General features: G+C 38.3%; 1 protein-coding gene across 3 annotated transcripts; it reads right to left on the bottom strand.

Annotated features, from left to right (window-relative positions):
- On the bottom strand, positions 16318 to 24594 carry SLITRK5 (SLIT and NTRK like family member 5). Of its 3 annotated transcripts, none has more exons than XM_013980614.2 (2): positions 23685 to 24594; positions 16318 to 20594 (listed from the first exon to the last, which is right to left on the bottom strand). In XM_013980614.2, the coding sequence occupies exon 2, from the start codon at positions 20584 to 20586 to the stop codon at positions 17695 to 17697; it is 2892 nt and encodes a 963-aa protein (XP_013836068.2). In that variant the 5' UTR covers positions 20587 to 20594; positions 23685 to 24594; the 3' UTR covers positions 16318 to 17694. The 3 variants fall into 3 exon arrangements, with proteins under 3 accessions (XP_013836068.2, XP_013836069.2, XP_013836070.2); XM_013980615.2 differs by lacking the exon at positions 23685 to 24594 and adding an exon at positions 23117 to 23252; XM_013980616.2 differs by lacking the exon at positions 23685 to 24594 and adding an exon at positions 22416 to 22488.

The following is a 25794-nucleotide window of genomic DNA, read 5'->3' as shown; positions in this document are numbered from 1 at the left end:
AGACCAAAACGATCTCTTTCAATATTGGTGTATTTGACAACGAAATTCGGAGATGACTGGATATTGCTAACATCATGTGTACATCCCTGAAATCAGATAACAAACATGTGTACAGTTAACAAGGTGTAGCCCTGCATATCAGTAAGTCCCACTCTGTCTTGAGAACATGGCTGATGGAGATTATAGCCCACAAGTCTTCTTGGTGTGATTTTCTACCAATAATTGATGGGACACAAGGATTGCTAAGAGCGTGTGGCCCCTCCCTTCAAATCTTCAGCCATTTTCTTGAGTGTGAAGCTTGTAATAAAAATATTCCCAATGGCTTGTAAGATATAAAAAAAGAAACAACAATGAATGAAACAAGCAATCCCTCCTGCAACACTTGCATAACACAAACATGCATCTACATGTCATAACCTTAAAAATTGCTAAAAGGAAACATCATTTGCTTCCTCAGTTCTCTTTTGTTTGCAGACACAAAAAGTTAAGTCTGGAGTTCCCGACGAGGCTCAGCGTTTAGCTGACCCAATTAGCATCCATGAGGATGCGGATTCTATCCCTGGCCTCGCTCAGTGGGTTAAGATTCCGGTCTTGCCAGTGAACTCTGGTGTAGGTCACAGACACGGCTCGGGTCCAGTGTTGCTGTGGCTGTGGCATAGGCCAGTGGTTACAGCTCTGATTCGACCCTGACCTGGCAAACCCCCATATGATGCGGGTGCGGCCCTAAAAAGACCAAAAAAAAAAAAGTTAAGCTTATTATACCAGTTTAAAACTGCTTAAAGATGATAGTGGTCTTTAAAAAATGAAAATATAAGTACTTAATTATTTTATCATTTTTGTTAGATTACCTTATGGGAAAGATATTTAATGCCCTGAGTTTGGGTTTTCTTTTTAAAAATCCCATTTGTAAGACTAAAATGATTTTTATAGTCTAGATGACACTTAAAAGGGATAAGTACAAAAAATTTTTGTTTTATTCAGGAAGGTTTAAGGAAGTTTTAAGGAAGGTTTAAGCACAGAATCATAATCATATTGAAGAGTTATGTTTTTTTACTTAAGCAGCTATTTAAAATAGAATTGAAATGGAACTTTAAAAAAAATGATTGTTCCTTGGAACATAGATTTTATTTGTGGAGGTAGAAATAAAAGGTTTCATTGTACCAGTAAATAAGTGATAACTGGTAAAATAACAAACTCTAATTTCACTCAAGTTTATAATTTACTAGGTAAATATATATAATTGCTCTATCAGCCAGCCAATGATAGAGCAATAGACAACTTTAAAAACTGTAGACTATCATCAGAATAAATTTAGTTGCATCTATAGAAAAACTAATAACTGTTGTAAATGTACTCCATCTTTTTCATTTATATCCCATATGAAAACTGTGGCAAATGCAGTTTAAAACAAAGTTTTCTTAAAAGTCATTGATACATAATAGTTAGAAATATTTACATTTGATGATGAAAATACCTTTTCTTAACTAAGCCTCATCTGTAACCCACACTTAACTTCTTTTTCCTGGGTTTTTGTACCCAATCTGGAAAATATAAACTGCAAAAATGCAGTTGAGTTGTTCTCTGGGTGGCTACATTTTCTACGTGATTGGCAGGCTTGGTACCCCTAAGGTGAGTGGGCCCATCTGCACAGTTTCTGTCTTTGGTGCTGATTTTGCTTCCTGCCCCACATCTCCTATTATGGTTGTTGTCACAGAACCTGGGGTTCTGGAGGCAGAGGTATGTTTAATAGCCTTGAAATCCTCTTTGATCCTAAGGCACCTTCATCATATCACTGTTATGAATCAAAATGCCTTGAAAAAATAAACTGTAGAAAGAATTAATGCAAGCGGCGTGATGGTAACTTTCTTAGTCAACTGCAGGTTAAAAGGAAAAGCAAAAATAGAGAACAAAGCCAAAAAAGAGGTATAATTTATCTGCTTCACAGTTTTAGCAGATTGAGCAAATTCCTAAAGTTATAAACAGCTAAAACTATAAAGAATTTTCAAAACTTAAAGTAATATAAGTCAACTATTTTGAAGAATGATCACAGGATATTGCACTTCACTGAATTGAATATTGTTAACATGTAAAAAGATCAATAATCACTTCAAAAAATCACAGGCAGAGCACTCTTTGACATAAATCACAGCAGTATTTTGTCTGATCCACCTCCTAGAATAATGAAAATAAAAACAAAAATAAACTAATGAGACATAATTAAAGTCTTTTGCATGGCAAAGGAAACCATAAATGAAATGAAAAGATAACCCACAGAATGAGAGAAAACTTTTTGCAAATGAAGTGACTGACAAGGGATTAATGTCCAAAATATACAAAAATCTCATGGAGCTTTATATCAAAAACAAAACAAAACAGAAAAACCCAAAACAGCGTAAACCCAATCCAAAAATGGGAAGAAGATCTAAATAGGAATTTCTTCATAGAAGACAGCCAAAAAACACATGAAAAATGCTCACCATCACCAATAATTAGAGAAATGCAAATCAAAACCTCACACCAGTCAGAATGGTCATCATCAAAAAGTCTACAAACAATAAATACTGGAGAGGGTATGGAGAAAAGGGAACTCTCCTATGCTGTTAATAGGAATATAAATTGGTGCAGCCACTATGAGAAAGGTATGAAATTTCCTTAAAAAAAATAAATATAGAACTTCCATATGATCCAGCAATCAATCCCGCTCTTGGGCATCTATCCAGAGAAAACCACAATTTGAAAGGGTAGATTCACTTCAATATTCATGGCAATACTATTTACAAAATCCAAGACATGGAAGTAACCTAATGTCCATCAACAGAGGAATGGATAAAGATGTGATACATATATACAATGGAATATTACTCAGCTATAAAAAAGGAATAAAATGTTGCCATTTGCAGCAACATAGATGGGCCTAGAGATTATCATACCGAGTGAAGTAAGTCAGATAGAGAAAGACAAATAGCATAACACTTGTATGTGGACTCTAATAAAAATGATACAAAAGAATTTATACATAAGACTGAAACAAACTCACAGATTTTAAAACAAATCTTAAGGTTACTATAGGTGAAACTATTGGGGGGAAGGAAGAATTGGGAAGGTGGGAATAACATATACACATTACCATATAAAATAGATGACTACTGAGAACCTACTATATAGCACAGGAAAATATACTCAATAGTTTATAATAACTTATAAAGGAAAAAATGGATGTATTTATATGTATGACTGATTCACTCTGCCATACACCTGAAACCAATACAACATTGTAAGTCAACTATATGCCAATAAAACTAAATTTAAAAATAAAATAAAATAAATTAAATAAAATATCTTTGCTTTACATATATAGACAGATGTTAACATCCTTGCACTCTAGATGGCTCATTGCATTACAAAAAAATTATCTGGCAAAAATATCATTTTATGTACCATGCTTGAAAATAATAAGGTAATCCTGACACAGAGATAAATATTTTAAAGATCTATGAATCGAATCAAATTTAAACAGTAAGAACCATAATAACATATCATGAAATGTAGTCTAATTAATGACATAAGAACACGAATCTGGCTCATGTGCATTACTCACATATAAGAACTTTGCATCAAGATACCATACCCTCTGGAGGACTACAGAAATTAAAAGGGAAAATATGATACCCCAAACCTCACATTCTATTTAATTCATAGGGCCATTCCAGAAATAAAACAGAGGTACAATCCATTTATGACACAACAGTATATTTAGAGTTCATAAATGAATAAACATTTGGTATAAGAAACAATTACTAGGAGTTCCCGTTGTGGCTCAGCAGAAAGGAATCTGACTAGGAACCCTGAGGTTGTGGGTTTGATCCCTGGCTTCACTCAGTGGGTTAGGGATCTTGCGTTGTAGTGAGCTGGGGTGTGGGTCACAGACGAGGCTCGGATCCCGCATTGCTGTGGCTGTGGTGTAGGCCGGCAGCTGTAGCTCTAATTTGACTCCTAGCCTGGGAACCTCCATATGTCTCAGATGTGGCCCTAAAAAAGCAAAAAAAAAAGGACCTTTAGATATATTATGGAGATCTTTTTCATAGCACCAAGAGTTCCAGATGGTAGTAAGATCTACATGGGATTTGAATTACAGAATGATTCTAAGGGGAAAATATAGCAGTAGCAATAACACGATTCTTTTGAAGAAAAGCACATCAAATGTAATTTTATCCGATATCTTCAATATCTTGACTATAAACCTAATAGTAATATTGCGACAGATTATGATGTAGTGGGATTAAGAATTAGTTTAAAATTATTTAATCCAGAATTCTTATGCAATTATCATACTTATGTATTTATTTACTACCTGATAGACATTAAATTCAGAACTTTTAGAAACTAATTTAAGGTTTATTTTCTGAAAATTTTCTTCATTTGATTATGATGACATTCTTATTTTCTTTTGTTTCATTGTAGCCCCTTCCAACTGCATGGAGAATTCCCTGTTTCACATAATGATTTTCGAATAGAAAGGAATCTTTATTAGTAGTAAGTAAAATAAGTTGGGAACAAAAATAAATCAAACATTGCTTCTCTTATTGTGATATTTACAGACTTGTCATAGTTGTGGTACAAATTATGCATAAATAATTGTTCAATATATTTTCTTTTGTGCTATTTTGAAATAACATCTTTAAAGGGGATATCTTTAGCATGTACATCACACATTGGATTAGTTAAATTAGTGAATACAAAAAGTATGTGAAAATACCTACTAATTAAATCACCATGCAAAATACCAAGAGATCAAACTTAGGTTATTTGCCTAATTTTCCAGATACATGTATTTTTTTTAAACATTTTTCAATAATTAAACTTGGTTTGTCTTCATTTTCTGGCATTGTAGGCAATATTGCCTTTAGTATTATGCATACCACATGTAATAGAAGCAACTTCTAATGTAATTTTATTTTTTAAATATTTGTAAATAGAAATTTAATCACAGAAAATTCTAATAAAATGTCTACATTAACTTTAATAAGCTATTAAGTTTCTGCCAATATGTATGATTATATTTTTTCATTATAAAAATGTTCCTAATATAATTATAATATTTTATCCTTATGAAGACCTTAAGTTTCTTAATTAGTTGTCTAGATGTTATGTCATTTTTCCAGTTCAAACAAAAATGTAATTCAAAATATTGAGGCAGTATTTAAATTATGCATATGAATACCCATATTCAAAATGTGAACAGAAATATGCTTCTCAGTATTGTTCATAGACTCACAAACCAAATGTTTAAAAAAATTCAAATTATTGAATAATGATTCATTTTTTCTCTTTAAAAGTATTTAATATATTCTAGCATACAATAAAATGGCTTTAATATCCAAGATATATAATAGGTTTTAATGTTTCATCTAAAAAAAAAACTTATTTTAATTCATTTTAGTTTAAATGTTATCTGGGAGTTCCCGTCGTGGCGCAGTGGTTAACGAATCCGACTAGGAACCATGAGGTTGCGGGTTCGATCCCTGCCCTTGCTCAGTGGGTTAACGATCCAGCGTTGCAGTGAGCTGTGGTGTAGGTTGCAGCCGCGGCTCGGATCCCGCGTTGCTGTGGCTCTGGCATAGGCTGGCAGCTACAGCTCCGATTCAACCCCTAGCCTGGGAACCTCCATATGCCGTGGGAGCGGCCCAAGAAATAGCAAAAAAAAAAAAGAAAAAGAAAAATAAAATAAAATAAAATAAATGTTATCTGAATACACCAAGAAATAGTTAAATCAAATTATTTATGAATTAGTCAACCTATTATTTTCATTTTAAATAAAAAATAGTGTTTTATTTTTAAATCACAAATAGCACTTCAAATTAAGCAATTTTCAGTGAATATTTATAACAGGAAATTGATTTGGTAGTAAGAAATGAGAGAAGATAGCAAGAGGAAAAGCTCTCCCCCCTCCAAATAAAGTCTAACTTTCAATTTGATTATAATAGAATTTTTTTTCTTTCTTTGTTTCTTTTTTTTCTTTTGGCCACACCTAGTACAGGGAAGTTCCCAGGCCAGGGATCAAACCCCGGCAAAAGCAGTCACCTGAGCCATTGCAGTGACGTCTCCTTAGTTTAGGTATTTTTAAAAGGTGCTTCTTTGAGTTTTATTCCTCATTATTTCACAGTATGCTAGTATTCTCAAACTGAAGTGCATTTTTCATATTTATCATCAGATACCATTGAAATATTGTAGTATTGCTATATCTTATGAATCAAGTATTTATTTACTGTAGTTGTTGACTATGGGAGTGTATCTTCTACAAGGAAAAACATAATATCAATATATCTTAGTATTTTAATATATGTTTAATGTCTAATTGGTTCTTAGTTTGGAAAGAAAATTATAAGTATTTGTAAAAGAAAAAATAGCAAAGTATTTAAAATCACAGAGTTAATATAGCTGTATTCCAATATTCCTTAATGGGCAAAAATAGTGACCTAACAGAATTTTGAAATATATGAATATTAAATATAATGTTGAAGGATTCAAACATGTGGCTACAAAGTCAAACAACTTCACATTCTCAAATTATGAACTCCTCAAAATATTCTAAGTGACCCAACAAAAAAATACTTCATCATCCAAATGTTCACCAAGGTTAAAATGAAGTAAGTTGGGTTGGAGAGAACTACTTTATATTTTGGTTATCAAAACAGCTTAAAGACTTCTAAAATTGTGCTGTTTGGTGACCATACATGCTGTTCTAAAACCACATCATTTAAGCCTCTTGTTCTCTGTTCCTAAGTTTAATAATATGTATAATACATATATTAATAATGACCTATTTTATTGTACTTCAAATATGAAGACAGGTAAATTTTTAATGATACATAAAATTTTCTAAATTATAATTGATGTATAAAAAAGCTTAGAAAAATATGTCAATATATTTCAAAAAATACTGTATTCTATAGTTATGGTGCCTTATGACTAAATGCAATATTTTAAAATATTAAAATTCTTCCACTGAAATATACATGCAGTCAGCCCCAGAGAATTGCATGTCCCTGTGTAGGAAGCTGCCCTGAGGAACGTATTATTCCTTCTGGATTACTTTTTCCCTGGAGGTAACATTCTCATTAAAAGGAAGAAGTGATTTTCTCACACCCAGGGGAAAACACATGGTGCCCGGAAAAGCTTTCTAAATAGATAAACACCTCACCATGCTTAAAACACCAAGAGTGTATCTGTAAAATGCCTGAAATTTTTACCAGTGTCTCGACTGAGGCAAACCCTGAACAATAAAGTAAGAGCAGAACAGCAATCATTACTTTTCTTAATTATTTTAAAAACCTTAGCCAACTATACTAGCAAAGCAAAATTAATAATTAAAATAAAAAATGGAGATAAGTTTTAGTTAGATCTTAGTACTCACATTTCATTTCCATTTTTTAGAAAAGTGGACTAAAAGTGGAACCATCGGGAGAATATTTTTAATAAATATATTTAAAATTCACTAATAGCATCCTCAATAGTTCCCTAATATAAATTTGCCTGCCACGGTACTAAGCAGTTGCCTAATATCCTTATTGATATTTCAGCTATCCTCCAAGTTTACAACAGGGTAAATGGTGTCATAACAGACAATTTAGGATCTTTATAGTATTCACTGAATTCACTTCAGGCTGTAGGTATCTATAAATATGTGTCTGTTAATTCATTTGGGAAGTGTCTACTAATTGCAAGGTATTGTTCAAGGATCTAGTGATAGCTATGGCCATTATCCCAAATATTTCTTTTTCCTACTTCACCTTTATTTAGGTGAATTTTGGCAAGTTAGAGAGAAAAATAACGGATTAATTCTATATTAAAAAATTCTCTTTTGCACTAAATAGAAACATATTTGTATAGAACCATATAAATTTTTCAAAATTGTATTAGTAAGATCTTATTAAGTTTGAATGTCAGCTTGCTACACTTCCAATATCTTTCAGGACATTATTTTAATGTACTTGAGTTTCTGTTCTCTTCTTAGTAAAGAAGGTAATGGTTTAATTATTACATTTATGTTGATTTGTCTTTGCTGCCATTTTAATTCTAGCCATTAGAGCACTCTGTTTATAACAATCTATGAAGATCCTTTAAGCATTTGAGGAGGAACTCTGATTGTTACTGAAACTAACAAACAGTAGTTGTAATGATATTTGAAAGTAATGGAAATGTTTCATTATTGGATTAACAACTAAATTTATACTATAGGAGAGAAAAGGAATCAGTTCTATCTGTACTATTAATCATTATTTTGGAGGGCAGCTGCTAAATTTAAAATATTAAAATGATGAATGACATATCACATATTTATTCTACTTTTTATAGTTGACTCTGCAAAAGTAAATAAACAAGGCAAGGAGCCTTAAAAATTGTATATGGTACAGATTATTGACACCTCTTTGTATCACATTTACCATGCAATCTTATTTAGTAAAAAATAAGTATGCCCAAGAATGTTGGAATTAAAACCAAAATAATGGAAATTATCTCATACAAAATTTCAAAATGTGTTAAGTGCAAATATAATACAATTACCATTTAATTTGGAAACAGCATTCAATTTTTTGAGAAATAAATACAGATCACATATCTTTGAAATATAAAGTTCAATATTATTTCAAAAGGTAAGACTATGTAATAAAGTCAATAAAACTACACTAAGTTCTTTCCTTTTCAAATAAGTTGTACCTTTAAATTTACTGTAAATGACCATTCAATTTTGTAAACAAACTATTAATGGAAATATTAAAAAAATACCTTTCAAACTAATATGTTATGCACATACATATATCTAAAGAGAGAGCAAGAAAAGATGTTTGCATCTGAAAGATAACAATCATACCTTTCATAGGTATACAGTATAAATAGCAATGATGATTAACTACATGTTGCCAATTTTAGAAAGAACAACAGTGACATACACCTAGCAGAGAAAATGGAATTCTAAATTTCTTTAAGCTCTAAGTTGCCAAAGGACACACCATCTGTAACGGAAAAGGAACATAATTTGGAATTTTAAAATTATCCTCTGCCTTGTTGTCAGGGTTACAATTTGGTATAAAATAACAGCAAATAATATGCAACTATTACTTTGTTATTTCAGCACAGCTTTCAATGAAGGGAAAAGTTAAGATTACGTGATTGATAAACCAAGTCAAGAGTAAAAATAAAAATCCACTGACAGTGTATTTGTAGAGCAAAGCTAATGCACATTTTGTTAGAAAAATAATTTTTAAAAGAAGAAATCCAAAATTTCTTCACAAAATATGTTTAGTCTCAAAAAATGAAAATAAATCTTAAAACAGATTTAGAGTTTTGAGGGAATCTCATTACATTATCTTTTACTTTCTCTAGATATGTACCAATTCATAAACAACTTATCACTTGCACGATTAGCAATACAGAAAATATCTTTCCTCTACTCATTATTTTCTTCTAATACACAGGAAAAAAAAAATAGTCTTGGAAATTTGTCTCCCCTTTAAAAAAATTTCTGGTCCTAAATCTGTAGGATCAGATTTTCCAAGTTGGCTTTTCCATCCTGAAAGTGATTTCCATTATATTTGATGTTGACATATTTTCATTGAATTGACCTTTTGCAGTGTTTTCAAGTGCGTGAGCAGTTAGATATTTGAGGAAAAGCCTTTGTTGTAACCTGCCATTATAATATCCTCTCTGTAAGAACATTCTTTTCAAACAGCTACTGCACCTCTCCTCAGAATGTCCAGGGGCCTGTGATGATCAGGACAGTTTACAAAAATAGCTCTGAGAGACTTCAAGTCACTGTAAATCTTTATCACTTACATTTACATTTTTAATAGAGCATCACAGGTAGTAAACCAGTTCCTTCTTGTTGTAAAGTTATTCATTCTGAATTTTCCTTTATTTCATCTTTATTTCTTTATAATACAAATCAACATAGAATGTACTACTTCATGTATATGTAAAGAATTCAAACTCTGAGCTCTTAGAGAATAATACCTGAAAATCCATGATTGTTCATATTGGAAGAACAAATTTTATTTTAATATGGTTGAAAGCTCAGATAATCCCATGGTCCAGCAGATAATATAATATTACAGGAAGGTGCTAGGTTAAGGTAAAACGGAGAGTGCCTATCTAACCTAAATCCATTCAAATTCAAATTTATTTTTAATTGAAATAAAATTGTACTGATCAAATAAAACAGATTTTTCATGACTCGGCCTATGAATCACCACTTGGTAAGCATTGTTTTAGTGTTTATAAGCACTCAATTGTGGCACTTGGTAAACTATATGCACTACCTAGTTAATCAAAGTATGTAATTTAAGTATGCTAACATTCAAAGAAGTTTTCATCTTTATAATTAGATGCTGGTATTTAAGAAGATTATTAGTGAGTGACACTTGAATAGTGGCAATTCAATATTCACATCCTCGCACACTGTCATGCTTACATAGCACTTGGATTGCTATATTTGAAATGATTTGGGATAATCATTAATTTGACTTCAAAATTTATGTTATTAGCAAATGAGAAAAATATACCATTTTAAGTACATTTAAAAATGGCTCAGAGCTTTTAAAGGAAGGTGTAGGCCAAAGACATAACAGAACAATAAGATGACATTTTATGCAAAATAAAAACTTCCCTCAGACAAACTTTCTTAATGAAGACAGAGATCATTGTTGAAAGTCAAAAGATTTTGCAAGACATCTGAAACAAGCAATTTCAAAAAATGTATAATTTTACACAAAAAACCTTTGTAATGGTTTTCGGTATATACGTTAGCTTAGGAGATTATTTTAAATTTAGAATCCAAATGCTCAATGTTTATCTTTTACATGTTTTTCTTGCTGAAATTTCTAATGAGATAATTTTCATCTAAGACTTGTGGGTTTTTAACCATAACTGGGTAACAAAACATGATTGTCCTGATTGAATGAGTTTAAATGGCAGTATGGTGAATGATTTTAAATATTCTCTGACATATATGAGTAACTTCTGGATCTGAATGTTCACATTTGGAGTCACTTATGTAAATATACTATTCACTCTTTAAAAATTTGGGAATAATTATAAAGCTGAGGGATACTGTTTGAGTGAAACAAAAGTTACTTATAATTTAACAAGTGCTAGTTTATAACTGTTTATTTTAATTTTTGGTACCTAAATGTCACTCGAAAAAAACATAAAGGAAATATATATTTATCTGTATCATTTTAAGGGACTTTAGTGAAGGCAGAGTTCAGTAATATAAAGAAAAACAGGTATTTTGTATATATAAAAACTTTATACTTGAGAGTGGAGATTTAACATCAATATTAAGACTCAGGATTTAGATAAATTTGATAGCTATAAGTTTCCCATTATTAGGATTTTCAGAAGTGAAACACTCTTTTGACTTTGGATTTAAATATAGGAAAAAATACTATATTGTAATGGTAAAAAGTATGATTTTTATATAGATATGTCATTAAAGGTAAAATGTATTTATTGGCCAGGGAGTCCTTTTCACATATCAATTGTTATATTTAATATTTAAAGTTTTGGTTTGTAAGATCCTGATGAACTTTTCATAGATAAAACATGCTAGTTAAGTCTCTGCTGTGGTATCTGACAAAGAACTTCACTAATCTCTTAGCATGGGTTAATATGGGTTTACTGCCACCCTTTGTGTTTTATTTAAATAGGCATGTAGTTAATTACAAATTGAAAATATACAGCTATTTTGGTTTCAGTATTTAATATTAAGTTTTGTTTCTAATGAACCATACAATAAGATTTTTAAAAAATGTCTAGTTGGGAATACTAGAAATTACAACTGGTGGTAGAAATCAATTTGTAAGAAAATCTAAAATATGCATATTCCAGAAGATTAATAAGTAAACAAAATTTTCTACTAGCATATATATGACTCAGTACTGAAGTATCACCAATGTGAATTGAATTTACATTGTGATATGTTGAAAATCCTTTTTTTTTTTCTTGTCTGTTTGCCTTTTTCTAGGGCCGCACCTGCCGCACATGGAGGTTCCCAGGCTAGGGGTCCAATCAGAGCTGTAGCCACAGGCCTACGCCAGAGCCACAGCAATGCAGGATCCGAGCCGCGTCTGCAACCTACACCACAGCTCACAGCAACCTACACCACAGCTCACAGCAATGCCGGTAACCCACTGAGTGAGGCCAGGGACCGAACCCGCAACCTCACGGCTCCTAGTCAGATTCGTTAACCACTGTGCCATGACGGGAACTCCGAAATCTTTCTTAAAATGTCATGATCTGCCTTAAATAATTTGGTTGAAAGTTGACCAAGATGCTTGAAAGAGCCACCATTTCACTTCTGCATATATTAACTTAAAAAACCTCTTAAAAAAGGTTTTGTATTTTCCATTTTTAGAAATGCATGTAATTTTGAAGCATGAACATATTTATTTTGTAGTTAAAATATACATTATTTTTTCAGGTTCACTGATAAAGTGCCTAACTAAAAAAAATATCATTGGAAGACTTCCATTCAACTTACCCCTATGCATATTACGTTTCTTCTGTAAGTTGCTTTCTTAATATCTAATAAAAATATATCTGATATACAACATATAATTACATTTTTACTTTGACAGTAAATAGAAATTAAGAAAGAAATTATTTTATATTTTCAATACATCAATTTTGTATAATTCTTTAGGTTTTGGTTTTCAAAAATTCTTTTTAAATATCTAAATCACTCAAATTTAGGATTAAATGTTCTTTTGAAAAATGAGTAGAAAAATTATTCAGTGGCATAACTACTATGAGAATTGTTTTACCTGTGTCTTGTAAGCCAAATGATCTGCCATAAACAGAGGAAAAAAGAGTATATCACACAATATTATATATAAAATAGGTAACAAGGACCTACTGTATAGCACATGGAAATCTATTCAATACTGTGTAATAACTTATATGGGAAGAGAATTTGAAAAGGAATGGATTATATATATATGTATAACTGATTTATTTTGCTGTATGACTGAAATTGATACAACTTTGTAAGTCAACTATAAAATTTATTTAAAAAAAAACCCATCAGAGATAAATAAAAAAAGAATATATTATTGTCACACTCAAATATTATACTGCATAAAATTTTTTTCTTTCTCCTGGTCTAACATGCCTAAAGTATAGGACACAAAAGTATATTTCAAAATACAAAAAATTAAATTAAAAAAATTAAAATATATGAATGAAAATTAGATATGCAATTCTCTTTGATAATACATTTTTGTATGCCATATACATTTACATATACTAATGGAAGTACATATTGGATCATTATTGATAGGCATTAAATTCAACTGAAGTCAAATCAATGATAAAATGCATAGTTGTCAAATGCAATATTAATTGATATAAAGTTCCTTTGGATATAGATGTTAGATAATTATTTTTAGGCACATGACTAATGTTCATCCAACTACTTTAATTTTATTGTTATATATTTATATTTGCAAAATAGTATAGAACTTCAATGGGTCAAGAAACATTATGTATAAATTAAATGCATAAATTAACAGTATTCATAACTATTAATTTAATAAGTTTGATTACTACTTTCATGTTTTATTTCCTTTGAAAAACAACTCATTAAATGTTCCTGCCTTCCAAAGTGGAAGTCATTTCTTTAGTTGTTTTTAGTTCTTCTAAGTGTAAAATTCATTCCTAAAATTATTTGTAAATAACATTTTGCCACATTTGCAAATATCTTAATTTGGAACCATCAAAAAGTATAACAAAGGCATTGTTTCAAATGATTTGGAAGCATATTTGTGGTCTGCCTTGTTTTCATTAATTTGGAGTTGTTTAACTTTGGGAACAATCTATTGAACTCTTGAAATTAAGTAGCCAGTTTTTGGCGTTTCAAACAAGGACTGAACTATTCTTACTCTTTTCCTTGCCCTACTGAAAAATAAAAAGAGAAAGGATAAGAAGAGAGAAGTAGGGAGGGAAAGGGAGAGATGTAAGAAAAAAAGAAGAAAGTTGAGAAATAAAGAGTAGGGAGAGAAAATTATACATATTTGAGTTGAATAATTTGTTACATTGTAACAAGAATAGAATTATGACATAAGGCAAGAAACTGACATCTTAGGTTCTTAAATTCTAGCCTTTTCCACACTTGGTGTGGATTTTCCATTATACATCAGTTTGGCTTTCCTACTGAGGCTGAGGGAGCAGTGGTAAAGGACAGTCTTGGGTATCCAGGATATCTACCAAAAATCTCCACCTATGTATAGGTGATAATGTTGCCTGAACAAAAGATGTGTTCTGAGTATGTTAGTAATGATAAAATTGATCAGTTCATAACTCCAATTATTAATTTACTTATAAATTATTTTGAATATCAGCATACAAATTATCTACATTTACATGGAATATATTTACTTTCTCTGAGATAATGTAAGTATTTACACTATAATCATACATATACATAAAAATAAGAGTTTGTAATATCTACCTGGAGATATATTTTAGGAGATTATGCAACATATCAAATAGAACGAGCACAAAGAATAAGCTTAGTTTGCATCCAAATTTTAATTGATGCCTGAAACATTACATATTGTTGTTCTCCAAAATTCTATGGAGAGAATTTGCAGGGTTCCTTAGTCCAACCACATACCACTGATATACCCAAGTTAACTATTTACTCAGTAAACCTGAAAAACAAAAATACCAAATAAAACCACACAAATATGTTCTATTGCATATGCTTAATGTATTGGCAGGAAACCATGTATAAAGACAAAAATAATTCATTTTTAATTCTACACAGTTTTACGATCCTACATGTTAAAAATTTTCAAGTTTATTAGGGTAAGGATAATTTTACTTTCACCCTCTTAATACAGATGGGAAAATTATAATTTAAAAATTAGAAGTAACTTCTTTCCATAACTCATATAATTGTTATTTTTTGAGATTAAAAAATGCTGGCTACTTCATAATAAATAGAGGTAAAATAAAATCACCTACAGTGAGTGTGTATGTGACAAGTTTATGTGAAACAGTGTGGATTTGAAAGTAAGAATATTACTTTGTAAATCTTCAAAACACACATCAACAAACTTTCTTTGGAACCTACTTATATTGTCCAGAACTACATTTTTGACTTCATGTAATTTGCAGCTCTTACTTTTTATGAATCAATTAAGAAATAAAACTTAGTTACATGGAGGATTCCACTTTGCATTAATATTTTCTAATTTATACAATGCTGTCACATTTACATATAATATTGAGAAAGTGATTTGGCATTTTTAAAAAGAAAAATAACTCCACCATGAAGAAAAAGTTAATAGCAAACCCAATTCTGAAGTCAAATGCTATTATTTATATTTATCTTCGAATCCTGGATCTAATATGGAGGAGGTAGATGGAGAGTAAGATACATTTTTTTTCATGATAATATCATGACATTAAATTTATTCCTTTCCCCTTTGAAAAAAAAATCGGAAGGGAAAATCTTGCACAGAATGGGGATAGTTTAGTTTACTTGGCCAATGTAGCATTACTATTTATTTTTTTAATTCCTTACGGAAACTGTTACCACCTGTTCAATCTGAATTCAAATGGTTACTGTCAATTTACTCATGGGTGAATGCTGCCTCTTTGTGGCAGAATGCCACGAAAGTGTTCTTCAAATATGAAGTTCATGAACAGCCCTTGATATTGTGCACATTCCAGGTGAGATTATGGGGAGATCCACCAACACCAATGAAACACATGGCTCTTTTTAAGTTTCAGATTAATTCAAATGTTTCCTGCCCTTATATATAATCCAATTCACTGGCAAACCTTACTCAGAGACGAACAGGCTACACCTAGCCACATCTTGAACATTCAGGATAGAAATCAACTTGAGATAAAGTACCTATCATAATTGTTGAAGATAGTTTGGCACATGTTAAACTATGAGAAATTGTAGACTGAATAAATAATACTGGCATGACAGAATTGAATATGCAATATATTACTTACCATGCTCCACATGTTAGACGAATACTTCAGTAAGGAAAAGAAGTATACAATTGAAATTTCATTAATACCACACATTAAATGACACCTTTAGATAAACATATTTTCCTGAACCAACAATGGTGTAATTATATATATATATATTTCTAAAATTTTATAATCAGGGGAACATTTTTTTTCTCTTAGGAATAAAAGTTAGCTACTTGTCTTAAATTGTTAATAATGGCGATTCAGACAATCACACATAACTATTTCTTTTGCACCTTAAGTAATCATTACTTCAGTCCCTCATATTTGACATAGTTATCAAGTGTTTATTCAGAAACTATTTAAAAAATTACATGTGCTGGGATACATATGAGACTGTAACAACAGTAGCCCCATCTTACAGAGATCCTGTTCGTAGTTATCATCATTGCTTGCTGCCCAAGGGGATAAAGACATTATATAGAGATTTGTACAGTCCATCATTTGGTCTTCTGAGGTGCCAGTACACGTGGATCTGTACAAATGCAACTGGGTTTGGTTAAACAATCAAAAATCGGCTACAATAGTAGTCAAATCAACACATCATTTTGGTTGACTAATAAAAATACTTTTAAGTCTTCTCTAATAAAACCAGAAACTTGCACATGATTCTCACTCAAATGGCCCAATTAATTGCCCTAAATATTTTTCTTTTATACATTGGGATACAATCAGGTTTGCTTTTTTTTCCCCCAAAAAACCACATAGATCCAATTGGGTGGGTTGCATTGACTTTTAAGATTTTGCCATTAAGTTCTCTGTATTTGTAATGTTGTTAAATGCCTTCCTGATATCATTTGAGTTTTGGAAATGCAGCTTCTGATATAGTGTGACACCTCTGTGAAAATCATAGGCTAAATAGTGAAGGAAAGAGAAATGCTAAATGTGCATATAAAAATAGGTGCTACAATAAAATATTTGTATATTTCATCAATAAGTTATTTTGACTAATCAATTATGGATCATATAGCTCTGTAATTTTAATGATTTGTCCACATCTATGGTGATCTTTTTCAAGATCACAACACTTTTGTTTTTTAAATTCAAATGTCCAGAATGCATACAAACACATCCTTTAAAAAGAAAGGAAAGGAATGAGAGAGGAGGGAGGCTGAGATAGAGAGGAAGCAGAGGAGGGAGAGGGAGAAGATGATGGGGCGGGGGAGAAGGAGAGAGAGAGAGAAAAAACAAACTTGGGGTGTGCTAATCTCTCCACAAAAACCATTTAGACCCACCCGTGGCTCAAAGGGGGAGAAAGGGATGAGAAGGGAGCAAAAGAGGAAGAGTAGAATCTATGCGCTGCCACCTTTCACCACTCTTAGCACTTCCAACCACTACAAAAATGACTGCGACCTTTAACAAGTCACCTGCACAGCAAATTGCCTTCCATAAAGCCCTTCTCGCCTCCCCCACACGCAAGAAGAGAAAGTGGTGTGCCCAGTTTACACAAATGTTTCCCCACGTGTAATATGAAAAGGAAATTGCACACCCTTTCAGTATCTTCCGCCTAAGCTGAGAATCTCGTGCCAAGGCACTTCACCCTTAACGTTGAAACAACACAATTAATCAAATGTGTTCACGGTGTGTGTCTGCTTGCTTGTTTGTTTTAAATGCAAAAGCTCCCAGGGAGTTTCTTTGCCTTTAGAACTGGCTAAATGTGGTCTGTTTTTCCAGCACTTCGAGGTAGTCCGGCTCAACGTTTAGTTTTGCTTTTAACTCCAGATATTCGTTCCGGTTGGGTTCTACAAAGACAGCACTGGGGGGGCTGTAGAGCACCGGTTCCCGCAGCCTGCTGTCCCCTGCCCCCGGGTGCAAATACTGATGGGGGCGTCTCAGGTCATAGTTAGGGGAGAAAGTGTAAGCAGCGGGGCTGCACGGGAATTTGGGGTATTCCGGGAGGCTATTGCCGGCGGGGGTGGTGGAGCAGTGTTTATCTGGTTCTAAAATGCCCCTGTAAAAGCGGTCGGTGTCCTGCACCGGCGACAGTAGATCCTCCCGGGGCTCGATGGTGCTGACGCTATAGGCGGGGCTCCGCAAGTGGTGGCTTTCCCGCCTCTCCTCCTCCCCCGGCTGCAGCTGCAGCTGCGGTGGGGGCTGCTGCTGGGGCTGCTGCTGCGGCTGCGGCGGCGGCGGCGGCGGCGGCTGCTGCTGCAGGTGGTGGTTGCTGCTGTAGGTGACCTTGAGCTCGTGCAGGTCTTTGTAATCCTCCACAGAGTTGCCCTCTCTGGAGCGGTAGATGGGGTTTTTGCACATGTGGCCCAGTGGATGGGGGATGTACTCGTACACGTGGCCGGCGGGCGTCTTCACCTTGGGCAGCGCAGGCCCGCGGTGGTGCACGTGCGCGTGCGGGTGGCCTCCCGCGCCGCCGCCGCCGCCGCCGCCATACACACTGTACTGCATGTTGAAGGAGCTCACGTCGGAATTGTTGGTGCTGGTGTGGTCGCTCTGGTTCTTCTTTCTGCGCTTCATGACTAGCACGAAGAGCCCGGCAGCCACAAAAACCGACATAATGAACACCAGCAGCAGGCTGAGGATCAACACGGACAAGGGCACCGATGACGCGCCTCCACCCGCTCCCAAGCCCGCTGGTGCCCCTGTGCTGTTCAACCGCACGGCGGGGGTCACCGCGCTGGTCCTCACCGGGACCTGGATGGAGGAGGGCGTCGGTGTGGAAACCACCACGTCGGAGTAATCTGGGCAGAGCAGCTCTGACTTAATGGAGCGCATATCCGTCTCAGCAAACTTCTTGGGCGCCTTGCAGATGACCTCGTCCACCAAGACACCCACTTTGAGCTGCTCCACCCACAGCTTCATGCCCACGACGTCGCAGGTACAATCCCAGGGGTTGTCGTGCAGGTCGATTTGGATGAGTGACTTCAGCTGGTCCAGAACTCCACTCACCGGCAGGGAGGTGAAGTGGTTACTCCTCAGGTTCAGCCTGAGGAGGGTCAGGCCTGAGAAGACGCCTGAGGGCATGGTCTGCAGGAGGTTGTTATTCAGGAATAGCAGCTGGAGGTTTGGGACAGGATCGAAAGTCCCAGGCTGAATTTCGCGTATGAGATTGTACTGAAGGAAAAGGTACTGCAGGCTCTGCAGGCCATAGAACAACTCCGGGCTCAGCCTTTCGATCCTGTTGCCATTTAGGTAGAGGCGCCTCAGGTTGGTGAGGTCCCCAAAGGCGCGGTCCTGGATCATGGAGATGCGGTTGTTGCCCAGGTGTAGGAGGTCCAGCCCAGTGGCCTCCAGGAAGTCGCTCCTGCGCACCAGGGCAATGTAGTTCTCTGTCAGATACATTTTCTTGGGGTTGTAGGGCTTGGGCTGCAACTCTGCGATGCTCTCAATCTTGCGCTCCTGGCAGTTGACGTTGAGGCCCAGATCGGAGATTTGCAGGTTGCAAGTGCACGCGGTGGGACACTCCAAAGGCACAGGAGATTTGGTCTGGTAGGCGATGCTGGGGCCATAGTTGCTGTAGCCCAGGTCCTTGGAGGGTTGCCGAGAGGTGGGGCGCACCCTGGGCTTGTTGGGTTGGCGGGTCCCCTTGGGGGGCTTCAAGGGGGGTTTGTAAACAGCAGAGGAAGAAGTGGCCACGGAATTCACGGAGGCTGGGGTGGTATGTAAATACCCCGTGGTGCTCAAAGGCGTCTGTGGCCTCATCTCATAGTCTGAAATAAGTTTCCTTGGGCAAAGTTCCTGCTTGGACACTTCGTCCAAGTCCCGGCCATGTAAGCGAAAGGGGGTCTCACAAACCACATCCCCCACCAGGGCTGAGTAGGAGATGCTATCTAACCAATCCTTCAGAGAGATCAGCTCACAGGAGCAATTCCAGGGGTTTTCCTCCAGCTGTAACTCCACAACTTTATCCATATGCTGCAGCAGCCCCATATAGGGCAGAAGTTTCAGCCGGTTCCCCCTCAGGTCCAAGTGCGTTAAGGGCACAAAACGGAAAAGGTTGTTGGGTAAACTGGACAAGAGATTGTCATTGAGGATAAGCACCTGCAACAAATGCAGTTTCCCAAAAGCATTGGGTTCAATGACACTGATGTAATTGTAATCGACCTGTAGGTATTCCAGACTCTCCAAGCCAAGGAAGGTATCATCACGCAGAAGTTCCAGTTTATTATTGTTTAGATGCAATCTCCTTAAACCCCGAAGGCCATGGAAAGCCCCGGTCTCAATGTCCTGGATAACATTGCTACCCAGATGCAAAATTGAAGCCCCAGTGTAATTGACAAACTCATTGGGGTAGAGACGGTTTAAAAGGTTTCCAGACAACAAGAGGTGGTAGATTGGGAAACGGGGAGGGCTAATTTCAGAAAGGCTGATGATCCCCCGGTTTTCACAGCTCACAGTTAGAATGCCATCCTTTTCCTCACAAGGACATGCATTGTCACAGATTTCCCCATAATAATCGATGGTTTCTGCACACGAAAGGACGAGAGATGTTAGAGCAAACGCTAGAGTCTGCAGCATCCAGCTCTGCATTTTTCTGTGAAGGTCCTGTTCCAAAGTTACTGGGGGGCAGCAAGTGTGCATTTTATCTCCTGCAAGGGAGAGAGAGAGGAAAAAAGGAAATAACAGAATATGACAAAAATTTAAAGGATCAATCAGAAAGTCTCTCTCTTTCCTAATATTTCTCTGAAATCCAGAAGGAGAGTATATGAATGAAACCCCTCTCCAGTGGTACATCAGCATTCTCCAGACTTTATTAAAACCTGATATTCATTTTGATTTAAAGGTTGATTTCACTTCCTAATGATAACAGGAACATGCTGCTCTTTACAAGATAAGGGCAGGTTAGATAAAGTCCCATTTTAGTGTTCTTCCCTGCTCCCCCCTCCCCTTTCAAAACCAATCCATAAATATACATAAAATGGCTGTCAGTTCAGTTTCATGGTTCTAATTTAAGAGAAAAGAAGCACCATTTTAACAAGGTTCTCCACCTCACCTACACCCAGTCCCTCTGCCTTTCTTTCAGAACATCTTCAGTTAACAGTTCCAGTGAAGGTCTCCCATTCTCACAGAAAAGCCAGGAACCACAATACTTGGGCTATTTTAAAACCGTCGCTGGAAATGCCAGGGTGGGAACCGAAAGATTACTTTTCAGAGGCAAAAAGGATGGAAGATAATGCATCAAAAGGACCCGGAAGAAGCTCTTAATCATCAATTGTCTTCAGGAGCTTTGAGTATGGAGAAAAAGGAGAGAGCGTTCGCTTTGATGGTGGACTTCACTACCATGCTATTAAGCACATCAGCGTCCTAATTGCATGCACGGTGCCACTTAGCAGCGCTTCTCTGAGAGCGCCCTGCGTCCACTTCTCATTGATCATGTCAGCGACGCTACCAAACCGCTTCTTTAAGCCACTGAAATAGTTCCGCACGACGGATTACAAAGAACTCAGCGAAGGCATCCGCAATCCCGGAACACCTCCGATAGACACCTGGAGTTTAAAGAAGACGTTCCTACCGCTTACCGGGAATCAGCTAAAAGTAAACCAAGGACCAGCGCCAAAGCCTCCCTTACCTCGGGCTCCGCGTCTGTTTGCCACGGTATGCAAAACTAACCTTACTGAATTAGCAAAATTTGGACTGAACTACCACCTCACCAGCCTCCCCGTCTTTGGAGTTGCTTATTATATTTAATTATCAGTGCTTTACTCCTCCTCCCAGCGCCCCCCCCTCTTTTTTCCCGGAGAAAGGGCACTTGGGTTGATTAAGAGGCAAGATAGAAGGGTGGCAGGGAGGGAGAACAGCGAGTGACACAGGTCAGTGCTTTAATATCCGAATTTCATCTCCTCAAGAAATCGATCTAGACCCCTCCCCCTTTTTTTCTGGCTTTCTTTGTGTCCCCTTAAAGGCTTCCTTGGACTTCCTACTTCGAGTCGACAGCAGCACTTATAAAGGAAAGGACATAAATGGAGCGAGTGTGTGAGAGTGTGTGAGTTCGTGTTGCGTTGGTTGGGGGAAGGGGGGAGGGAACATTTGGTAGAAATGCTGGGCTCGGGAAACCAATGCCTTTTCTCTGGTCAACCCTACATCTGTCTCACCACCACCAAAGTCTAATGTCGAATAGCAACCCAAAACTAAAGCCACGATGTTTCTGAGTCAAGGGTTCAAGCCTGGAGATCTCGATATTGATCCCCAAGCCGACTCCAGCCTGCGTTATTAAGAGCCCCTGCATTCTCACGCACGCACATGTGCAAGTGTGCCTGCGAATCATTCACGTGTGGCCACCCAGACGTGTCGACACGAATGGGAACCCCAGTGTATAAACCTCACAAGTATCCCCGACCTCTCAACGCAGCTACAAACACCTCCCGGCTTAAAAGCGGCAAAAGCATCCTATATGAAAGCAAAACGTTTACCTTGAAATTTCCGTTCTCGGCTGGATCAAATCGGCACATCCAGTCAGCCGGGGTTGGATCCCCTCCCCCTCCCTTCTGGTACTTCCCCGCCCCCATTCACCTCCCACCCCTCTGACAGCCCTTCACAAAAAGTGTCCAGTCAATATTAAACTCCAGCGTTTACAACTCTAATTCAGTTCTCGCTAGGCAGGGTCGAAGAGCTTCCTCTCACACCCCACTCCCTTTCCCCTCCTCCTCGCCATCAAAGGAGCCCGAAAATTTGAGAAAATAAAGTTGAATGAGCCAAGGAAGGCTGACATTCTGACAGGGAAACGCATCTCCGATGTAAATTCGCGGGTACGCTGCACATTCTCAGATTGGGGGGGAGGCGAAGGAACTGTATTTGTTTTCCCCCAAGGTATTTAAACCCTGGATCGTCGACCTGAACATCCCTACATTAAGCGGTGGTAGAGCTAGGCGGGCTGGAGCCAGGCACCCAGGCCGGACCCGCGGCTCCCGGCACAGCTGCTTGCACCGCGGCCCAGGCAGAAGCACCCGGAGTTCCAGGACGCGAGGCTCCCCCTCCCCCACCCCGCCCCAAAGCGAAGGAAGGGAAAGGGGAGGAAGAAGGGGCGGGAGGAGAGGGTAAGAAAGCCACTCGGCCGCCACACACACAGACACACACACTGGAGCCTCTTTTGCAAAGTAAACGGCCGACTTACCCAGTCTCACATCTCCAGGGCCCACTCATCACAGCCACCCTTAGAAAAAATATCTCTTTGGGGTGTGCACTGGGGTTCGGGAGCCCAGGCAGGGCGAGCCCTGCGATGCGACCGGCTGGAGGAAAGAGGCGCCCGGACGCCGCCAGCCCCGGGCCGCCGCCGCGGTGGCGACCGCGGGTTCCGGGGCTCCCCAACCGGTTCTCCCCGGCGCACTCCGCGGTAGTCTGAGCGGGCAGCGGGGTAGGGGGGGCGGGGGGGCGATCGCGAGCGGCGGGCTGGGAAGGGAGGGGGGAGGGGGCGGCGGAGGACCGGTGGTAGAGGCGCTTAGCTGGAGGGGCCGGGAGCGGGAGCCGGGCGGGGCGGGGAGGGAGCTGTTGGAGGGGGAGGAGGCGCAGAACCCGAGGAGGGGTACGCGGAGCAAGCTGCCTGGCCCCGCCGGCCCCGCCAACGTGACGGTCAGCCCTGCCGAGCACCAGCTCACACTCACGCTCGCCCGCACGCTCGCTCCCACCCGCGCGATCGCCGGGTCCCCGGCACCCTTCGCCGCACCCCCTAGGCGCGTACTTACAGTTGCCATCTGCAGAGGGGCCAACTTTCTCCAAGCCGGCAGCGGCCGCCGCCCCCTCCAGCCGCCTCTGGCTCCTCGCACCCTCCGGCCTGGGTTCGCGCCGGCCGGCCCTCCCCTCCCCCCTCGGCTCTCCTCGCTGTCTTCACCACATTCCCCCTGGTCAGTGGCGCACGCCCGAGGACGAGCCAGAGGGAGAGGGGCGCAGGGGTGTGCATACATCGCCCGCCTTCTTCTTGCAGCGCACACTGTACATGGTAGTGAGGGGGCGAGCGAAGGTGGCACCGGCCCCTCGGCTGCTCCGGCGGCGGCTGAGGTTCCTGCGCTGTCCTCCGCCCCCTGCGCAGCGGCGACCACCGCGCTGGGATCTTGTCGCCGCTGTCCCCGCGCCGAGCCCGCCGCCGCCGCGGCGGCGGCCCCTAATTAGTATTTGTAAGATTCCCACATCCTCTTGGCTGTATCATCGCTCCCGGTGTTTGCAGGGGCTTTTCCTCTATTTCCTTCCCCACATGCGGCGCACGATCGTCATTATTTGGGATTTTCTATCTCCGATATCCTTGGGGGGCCCGGGGTGCAGGAACAGCGTTGTTTTAAGCCTGTGACGTGTCCCGACAGCCCCAGCCCCGCGGGTCTAAAACACTCAGAGAAAGTCGCGTCTTCTTTCGGGGGCGGTGAGGAGGTGACATCGTAGTAAGCATCGCTGGGGTCTCTAAGACATCCGCTTCAGCACGGGCGCAGGACCTCGTCCGGTGCACTTGTTTATTGTCGCGCCACTGGTGCGAGCCAAGCTGCAGCAGACATGATGGGCCCGGGGCGAAGCCGGCTCTCCGTGGCCGATAGATGGCAGCCGAGGGCGAAGGCGTCCCTGGGCTCCCCCCGGCGGAACCGGAGCCCCCCTCCCCCTTGGATGTCACATTCGTGGGAGACAGAGGAGTCTTGGACCATGTGCGTAACACGAGCGTGGGACTGTGCGATCTTTGGATTGAAAAAGAAAGGAGTGGAAATAACCCCGACAGTGTCAGGCTTGTTAGTGGTCGGGGACAGATGAATCCAGCCCTGTGCTGATCGCCTGCCTTCCACCTCCCAATTAGACTATCACAGCCGGTGCTGCTGTCTCTTGTACTTACTGTAAAGGACCCTGGAAGAGGGAGTGGTTCATCCTAGCTGCAAACAAGGGCGGTTTTTTGTTGTTGTTTGCTTCTTTTTTTTTTTTTCTTTTAAGAATTACGTTTTATAAGTATGTCTGGGCGTTACAAGGGAATGTGAACGACTTTTCAGAGAGATTGTGAATATATTTGATGTGTTCTAAAAAGCTGGAAATCCCTAAGTAAATGCAGTATCGATAGAAAGCAAGTTTCTTGAAGAGTCACCTGCTAAACTCTACTAGCGTCATCTCTACAGTAAGTATTCTTGGCTCTTTCCAGGAAGCCAGAAACTTCCCTCCCCAAATATGCCTTACATTCATAGGTGTTTGTATTATTAAAGCTGTAGTCCATCCCAGATATAGAAAAAAAGTTGATAGAAATAAGTGACCCAATGCAGGCTTAAATGCACATGTGCCTGTTCCTTTGATAACTGGGTAGTTTTACCACTTAAATGTATTTTATCCATTTGATTTTGGAATTAATTATGAAGTATCTTTTGAAATTGTCTTAAACGTAATTAATATTGTGTCCTTCTTGTAATATCTGGGGGTAATATTATGATTATAATATGAAATTAATGTAAATTCTGATATATGTATATATATAGCCACTAACATATCTTCCCACATCCTCTATGTTGAATTAGAGTTTTCCAGAGGTGGTGAATAATGCAGTCTCCTGAGATTTTGCAACATTTCTTGAAATTTCTCCTGACTCTATTTTGCAAGTATTTTTTTTCCTAAGGCCATTCATACTCTGTTTGGAAACAGTCTTGTTTATTTTGCTTAAATGTGGGGTAAGCACAGGAAGGAAGAAAAGAAGCAATCTATAATATCAAATAATTCTAAATAAAATCTTATAATAGAACTTCCTATTAAATTGAGAAACATTTGGCTTAGGGATGATAACCATTTAGTACAGGTACGTTATATAAACAGAAAACTTAAACTTCACCCAGAAAAGGCTTG

The sequence above is a fragment of the Sus scrofa genome, chromosome 11 (assembly GCF_000003025.6).
Source record: "Sus scrofa isolate TJ Tabasco breed Duroc chromosome 11, Sscrofa11.1, whole genome shotgun sequence".
NCBI lineage: Eukaryota > Metazoa > Chordata > Mammalia > Artiodactyla > Suidae > Sus > Sus scrofa.
This window is presented reverse-complemented; position numbering and strand designations above follow the sequence as displayed.

Excerpts from the sequence above, each read along its gene's own strand:
- SLITRK5 (XM_013980614.2), bottom strand. The coding sequence starts at position 20,586 with ATGCACACTTGCTGCCCCCCAGTAACTTTGGAACAGGACCTTCACAGA.